Source organism: Schistocerca piceifrons, chromosome 1 (genome assembly GCF_021461385.2).
Source record: "Schistocerca piceifrons isolate TAMUIC-IGC-003096 chromosome 1, iqSchPice1.1, whole genome shotgun sequence".
NCBI lineage: Eukaryota > Metazoa > Arthropoda > Insecta > Orthoptera > Acrididae > Schistocerca > Schistocerca piceifrons.
The window spans coordinates 441181357-441189208 of record NC_060138.1 but is presented as its reverse complement, the minus strand read 5'-3'; the positions used below and the strand labels follow the sequence as shown (position 1 = coordinate 441189208).

Sequence of the window (7852 nt, the reverse complement as noted above, 5' to 3'; positions counted from 1 at the left end):
AGAATAATGGTGTCGATGTACTGCAAGGCCATGAAGGGGCTATGGAGGCAAGCTATGCCCTAGGGTCACGTGTGGCCACTGGCTGAGGGGTTATGGCATTAATATACAGTGGAAACTCAATTAATGAGTACCTCTCATATGCAAAATTCGCATAATGAACGCAAAACAAATTTCATAAACATGAGAGGCTTAACGAGCTATGTTCGGCATAATGAGTCACGGTGATTTATTGTAATGTCACCAGCCACTTGCACAGTGGGGGAAATGTTCAACACTACGAACACCTTTCACTGTCGGCAGTGGCACATAAACAATGACCGTACGTACTGCAGGCTGGGTTTCTGCCACTATCCTGGTGCAGCTTGTGATGACACATTCTTCTGAACTTGTATTCACACAGAGGTTTTTTGTGCAAATTTTAATAACCTTGGTAGAAATGTCCTCAAAGATAAAGCCGCAAGACGACGACCATAAGAGGAAGAAAATGATCTTAGAAATGAAACGTAATATCATTGAAAAACGCAAATGTGGTCTGAGCGTTGCTGATTTAGCACATACGTACATTTGATCTACATCAACTATTTGCACTATCCTCAAGAACAAGGACAAGATTAAGGAGACAGATGTTTCTAAGGGAGTGTCCAGAGTATCTAAACAATGGTTTAGTATTCTGGACAATGTCGAAATGTTGCTCCTTACGTGGATAAATGAAAAGGAATTGAAAGGCAACACTATTAACGAGATCATCATTTGATTTTCGTCAATATTGTTAAGAACCTGCCAGGACCATCAGCGGCCAATGAAGAGCTTAAGGGAAGCAGTACGTTGTTCGAGAAGCTTAAGAGAAGAACCACAGCGTTGTGAGGCTCAGCGAAGCAGTCAGCTCCAACACAAAAGCGGCAGGGAACTTCAGCATCAACTTCAAAATGCTCATAGTGAGGGTTTTAGATTGGATTAGATTCAGTTTTCGTTGCATAGACCCAAAAAATGAAATGATTTTCGTGGGCGTGGAACATATAGGAAAATATAACATAAAACATTTGAATATAATACTACAATGATCATTTGTCAGTAGATTGTCGAAATAGGCGAATACAGTACAGTAAACTGGAACGGCTAATATTTACAGAATTAACACGCTGTCAGAATGAAACACTTATGCACAATTAATAAATTTATCATACACAAAATATCTGATCTGCTGTCAAAACAGAAATCTAACACATATTTTTACTCAAGCTGGCTTAACAGCCTCTATAGAGTAGAAGGAGTTGCCTATCAAATAGTCTTTCAAACTCTGTTTAAACGGTGCTTTATCTGAAACCAAGTTTTTAATGGTTTATGGCAATTTAATGAAAATGAGTGTTCCTGAATATTGGACCCCTTTTTGGACCAAGGTAAGTGATTTTAGGTCTTAATGTGGATTTTTCTTATTCCTAGTATTGATACTATGTATTGAGCTATTGGTTGGAAATAGAGATGTATTACTTTCAACAAATTTCATTAGGGAATAAACAGAATTGAAAAATATAACCTTCGGTCTAGTTGATTTTGCCATCTATAATATTCTCAAATTTGTTGGGTGTGAGAGTGTTAATGTACATATCATCTTTCACGATTAACGTTGCGTAAACAAATAAAATACAAATGACGCATTGACAGTTAATTAACGTTCACATACGACTAAAAACACCCCTTCAGTATTTCCCAGTTTCAGGGGTAATCACAGAAATGCTTTGTCTTAAAACGAGGAATACGTAGTTGAAACTAGTATGTAGGTCACCACTCACTACCTGGCGAAATTTTAGTGCCAGCGTAACAGCTGCAGTATCCCAAGCAGAAAATCAAAAATCTCGTTGTGACCACCTTTCAAATTTGCGGACAAAACGTTGTTATCACTTCATATTTCACGTACTTCTGTTATTCATATACTTCTTTAAGTATAGTCGCTTTTGTGTTTTCTTTATCTGTCACCTTGCCATCACAATAACGCAACAGAATCTACAGAGTACAGAGCAAAGAAGGGAATTCACAGCAGTCTGCTTGCACAATGAGACAACGTGTGAACACGAGAACGCCTAAGTATACATGCGTTCTTTTCACAAATTTTGTGCACGTCCTTTCATTTTCGTGGGTCTGCGATTGCGCACGGCGAAAGAGGCTTCGTGTGGACATACCTCTACGTCGATATAATCTCAACTGTGTGATATTTGTATGAGAACCGTTTTGAAATTTGTTGTAGTAGTGATTGGTAAACATTCATGTTATTGCTTTTGCGTCTCAATCAAGTTTCTCATCCGTCGTAATAATAATCCACAGTACTCGTGAATAGTGCATCTGCAAAAAGTAAAAGCGAGAGGCAATCACGAAAGGATTCAGTGTACTGTCAAAGCATTGTTCCTGTGCTTTCTGTCAAACGCTCAGGTTGAAGCAACAGCGACATTTGTGTTCATGGCGCTGCTTTGATCATCCGAAAGTAGGTTTTTTCGCAGTGAGTGGAATCAGTGGTACATTATAGTCCATGGAGTTAAGAATATTCTTACCTCCATGTTATAGTCGTAATATTGTGTTTGGCTGAGGATTGCTCGTTCGTGTAATTAACAAATTTCGTAGTTACAGCTTAGCACACGAGGGGCGTATGGGCTATTAAAACTAAGTATGTGTCACTGCAGCTGAATGTCGTGACTGGGTAGAAAACTAATGCACACAAGAAGGTAAGGAATGGGAAATATACAAAGCGGCCGGTTAGTGTGGGATTCTTTGTTGTGTTCAAAGGTAGGTATTTACTAGAAAATGTTCGCTTTCGCAACAATCTATTTTATTCTCACGAATCTTACCCACTTAGCTATAGGCCTAAGTCATTGCCGATTTAGTGTTAACTATCCTTTCCATTGTTTGTACCAGATTTGGCTGTTGATGCATAGGACACAGATTGTCATTAAATAAATAAAAATTGTAATTTTGGATCATTAATGACCTACTTCCAGATTTTCGTATTATCACTTGCGTGCAGAGTAGATGTGATGCATTTGCACTGTCTCCAGTTAAACAGTTTTTTTTGGCTTGGCAGCAAAGGAAGAATGAAGGGAACATCTTATGTGCGTTTGTCAAAAAGTTGTAGTAGCATGTGCGTAAGCATAGTTTCAGTCATCGTAGATATTTACTGTATTCCTAACAAGTCGGGTCGTTGTTTCAGCTTGTTGTTCTTGCCTCGAGTCCAGGCAGTTGTGAATCACGTAAAATAATTATTTTTGACTATGAGGTACATTATCCCAGTACTTTTTCAGTCCTTCACTCTGCAGTGTCTGTTATTGGGTGAAGACTATTCCATGTTAATTCCTGTTTTCGTGAAACGTTCGAAGTTTTTCTGTTTATGAATTTTTCTGTTCTCGAAAGTAATTTTCAGTTCCTTCTTATTGTCAGGAACGTAAAAATTGTAAATACCTGTTCCCCATAATTGCGAACAAGCCCTGAGTAACATGCAGTGGTTGTCTGCTGCTGCCGTAATTGTATACTTTTCTCAGTGTTTTCACAAAGACGTCAAGTGCACACCACATACAACAAATAAACTCGGAGATTAGATCAGAAAGAATCAGAAACACTATTCTACTGGCGGTGTATACAAAAAAAATTCAGTTAATTGACTGAGGCAGTTGATGCCGGAGTTAAATAATACGCAAATACTGGCTAGCTAACGAAAGTGTCTTAAAGGTAAAAGGAAGAGTAGCTACTAAAAATAAATTATAAAATGTACTACTTTTTCTCGAGCTGTACTGACAAGCCACAGAGGATAGAATCATTGATAAATAAAATGTTTAAATCACTGAATCCAGTGTTGTGGTTATGCAAATAAAGTATTGGATTCCTGTCCCATCTGGATAGGACTTCTTATCTTTACAGTTAGTCTTTGATATAAGATCACTTATGCTTACTGGAAAACTGAATATCCATTTTAAGCCTTGTGTAACATACTAAAGATGAACAAGCAGAGTCTGATTTGAGATCCATTGCACCATGGTGGTACACTTGATTTCCTTTCTGGTACCAAATTGTTTAAGTTACCTCAGTTTGGCTTTTGTATTGCATTCTGGATAAAGACGTATTTTCGCTCTTAAATGAAGTTGTCAGATTCTAAAACTGTTCCCTGTAACCTTACAAGACTGGCGACTGCTCAAAAAATTAGATGGAAGGAAGTATATACAAAAAGTATATGGTATTTATGGTGCCCCATTTGCTTAGTTCGAGACTTATCGTAATAATAGAAAACAGGCTGCACTGCAAAAAATTTGTGGATAGACCTTGCACACCCAATAAAACAGTGTACATATAACTGAAGGGTTTGGAATTGTTTTTTTTTTTATTTTATTATTTCTAATAATAAAAATACCCTTTGTATGGGAGGTAACATACCATACATTAGTCACTTGCTGGATTGACTGTTCCTTCCAAAATGGTGCCCCCTTCCCAATAATCTGGCATGCTTGAGACGTAAATCGACTATAAGTTTATTTGTTGGATTGCTCATATGTGGACTGCTGGGTTTGGTGTCAGTGCTGATACTGACTACAGGGATGTGGCTGATGGAGGAATGTGTTAACTGCAGATGGTATCTGCATGTGTGGGTCTTGGTATGGCGAGGCTTATGGTGTCCGTGCAGTGTCTTGTAGGGATGGTGTAAGTAGGACCCGTGCTGGCTTGACCTACTTGATAGAGACTTATGTGGCTGTGTTATTTTGCAGGATTCCAATGTTGTGGTCTGCTTGTTGAGACCCTGTGAAGGGACCAGTGTGCTGCAACTGGAGTGGCCCTCCCTCCCCCCACTTGCTGGTGGGATGGTAGATTATTGTATGATCATGATGTATGCTATACCAGTAGGTCAAATCTTGGAACAAAACTGTTTCAGATTGCCAGCTCTGGTCTTCAAATGGCTCTAAGCACTATAGGACTGAACATCTGAGGTCAGCATTCCCCTAGACTTAGAACTACTTAAACCTAACTAACCTAAGGACATCACACACATCCAAGCCCAAGGCAGGAATCGAACCTGCGACTGTAGCAGCAGCGCGGTTCCGCCGGACTGAAGTGCCTAGAACCACTTGGCCACAGCGGCTGGCTGGCTCTGGTCTATATTGATGTGGAGGGTTAAGTGGATCATGTTATCTAGTTGTCATTGAAGCTATTGGCTGGCTGTTTCAGCAGAAGTGTGCATTTCTGCAGACGGAGTACAGCTGTTCAACACTGTGAAAAGGAATCTAGCTGTCTGCAGTTGGAAGGGGATGTACAAAATTGATGTATATATGGGCAAATCGTGCTGGAGAGCCTTGAAATTGTCCAATGTTGGTGTGTACATGTTGTCCCATTTTGCATTGCTGGCACTAAATACACTAACATGCTCATGCATGGTCATCTTTTTAATCAGTATCACACAAAAACTTAGGGTAGGAAGATGATGGTTGTGTGTGCTTCTACAGGTGATGGATTGCAAATGCTGTAGAAAGCAGCTTTGCAGAGGTTCAGCAAAATGTAGGGCCATGGCTATGCTGAGAGATGCCAGACCATAGTGTTAAATTGATTCCTGGCACCAGGGTTTGGATGAGTTGCAGTCCTGCAGAAGGGGTGACCGGTAGATCTTGTTCCCCCCCCCCCCCCCCCCCCCCCAAGCCACAGATGGGCAAAACATAATTGACCAAAAACAAAAAGTTTTCTGCTCCTTTTATGTGGTACAAATCTGTCATAAACTGGTTGACAAGCTGTACATGTCTGAACTGCCAGGGGAGACATTTTTTGCTGGTGTTATGGACTAATGTAAATTGTTGGAAGACGAGCTTCAGTGTGGGGTCGAATGTTTAACAGCTTCATAAATTGCAAGAAGTTATGTCGTGCAGTCCACCGCTACTGCACTGTTTGCATTCTTTTGGAAAAAACATTTAACAGTTGCCAAATTCAGTCAATTTGTTAGTATAGTTTGTCACCTATTGCTGTTTGGCTAGCACCTACAATTATATCAGGTATGCATATTGCCCTTGGAAAGGCTGTAGCACTGCGCTAATTAGGATCACCTGGAGTTCATGAAAAGCTTTTTCTTCATGAAAAGCTTTTTCCATTTCTGGGGTCCACTTGCAGGATTACCAGTATGTGGTGTCATAATGCAATACCATCTGAAAGTGGTGTTTGTGTAATCACCATTGCTGTGAGATGGCATCAACAAAAATGCCAGGAACTAAGTTAATACTATAGTCTGACATCTCTCAGCATAGCCCATGGCCCTAAGTTTTTCTGAACCTCTGCAAAGCTGCTTTCTACAGCATTCACAATCCATCACCTGTTGAAGCAAACACAACCATCATCTTCCTACCCTAAGTTTTTGTGTGATACTGATTAAAAAGATGACCATGCATGAGCATGTTAGTGTATTTAGTGCCAGCAGTGCAAAGTGGGGCAACATGTACACACCAATATTGGACAATTTCAAGACTTTCCAGCACGATTTGCCCATATATACATCAATCCCCTTCCACCAGCAGACAGCTAGATTCCTTTTCACAGTGTTGAACAGCTGTACTCCATCTGCAGAAATGTACATTTCTGTTGAAACAGCCAGCGAATAGCTTCAATGACAACTAGATAACATGATCCACTTGACCCTCCACATCAATGTAGACCAGAGCCAGCCGGCCGCTATGGCCAAGCGGTTCTAGGCACTTCAGTCCGGCGGAACCGTAAAAAGAAAACTGGTGTTCTACGGATCGGAGCGTGGAATGTCAGATCCCTTAATCGGGCGGGTAGGTTAGAAAATTTAAAAAGGGAAATGGATAGGTTGAAGTTAGATATAGTGGGAATTAGTGAAGTTCGGTGGCAGGAGGAACAAGACTTTTGGTCAGGTGAATACAGGGTTATAAATACAAAATCAAATAGGGGTAATGCAGGAGTAGGTTTAATAATGAATAGGAAAATAGGAATGCGGGTAAGCTACTACCAACACCATAGTGAACGCATTATTGTGGCCAAGATAGACACGAAGCCCATGCCTACTATAGTAGTACAAGTTTATATGCCAACTAGCTCTGCAGATGATGAAGAAATTGATGAAATGTGTGATGAGATAAAAGAAATTATTCAGGTAGTGAAGGGAGACGAAAATTTAATAGTCATGGGTAACTGGAATTCGAGAGTAGGAAAAGGGAGAGAAGGAAACATAGTAGGTGAATATGGATTGAGGGGAAGAAACGAAAGAGGAAGCTGCCTGGTAGAATTTTGCACAGAGTATAACTTAATCATAGCTAACACTTGGTTCAAGAATCATAAAAGAAGGTTGTATACATGGAAGAATCCTAGAGATACTAGAAGGTATCAGATTATATAATGGTAAGACAGAGATTTAGGAACCAGGTTTTAAATTGTAAGACATTTCCAGGGGCAGATGTGGACTCTGACCACAATCTATTGGTTATGAACTGTAAATTAAAACTGAAGAAACTGCAAAAAGGTGGGAATTTAAGGAGATGCGACCTGGATAAACTGACTAAACCAGAGGTTGTACAGAGTTTCAGGGAGAGCATAAGGGAACAATGGGCAGGAATGGGGGAAATAAATACAGAAGAAGAATGGGTAGCTTTGAGGGATGAAGTAGTGAAGGCAGCAGAGGATCAAGTAGGTAAAAAGACGAGGGCTAGTAGAAATCCTTGGGTAACAGAAGAAATATTGAATTTAATTGATGAAAGGAGAAAATATAAAAAGGCAGTAAATGAAGCAGGCAAAAGGGAATACAAACGTCTCAAAAATGAGATCGACAGGAAGTGCAAAATAGCTAAGCAGGGATGGCTAGAGGCCAAATATAAGGATGTAGAGGCTT

At 40.0% G+C, this 7852-nt stretch overlaps 1 protein-coding gene across 6 annotated transcripts in view; it reads left to right on the top strand.

Annotated features, from left to right (window-relative positions):
- Nucleotides 1-1267: 1267 nt before the first annotated feature.
- LOC124800902 overlaps nucleotides 1268-7852 on the top strand; it is a 21102-nt gene continuing 14517 nt past the window's right edge. Inside the window, exons 1-2 of one of the 6 annotated variants that reach the window (XM_047263036.1) lie at nucleotides 1991-2476; nucleotides 2614-2714. Coding sequence is in view for 3 of the 6 variants with exons in the window: in XM_047263032.1 (XP_047118988.1) it covers nucleotides 1335-1397 (63 nt within the window). In the remaining 3 variants the exon portion in view is untranslated. Of the gene's footprint in view, nucleotides 1398-1990; nucleotides 2492-2613; nucleotides 2776-7852 lie in introns of those variants that run through there. The other 5 variants (XM_047263033.1, XM_047263034.1, XM_047263032.1 and 2 more) reach the window with 5 other exon arrangements.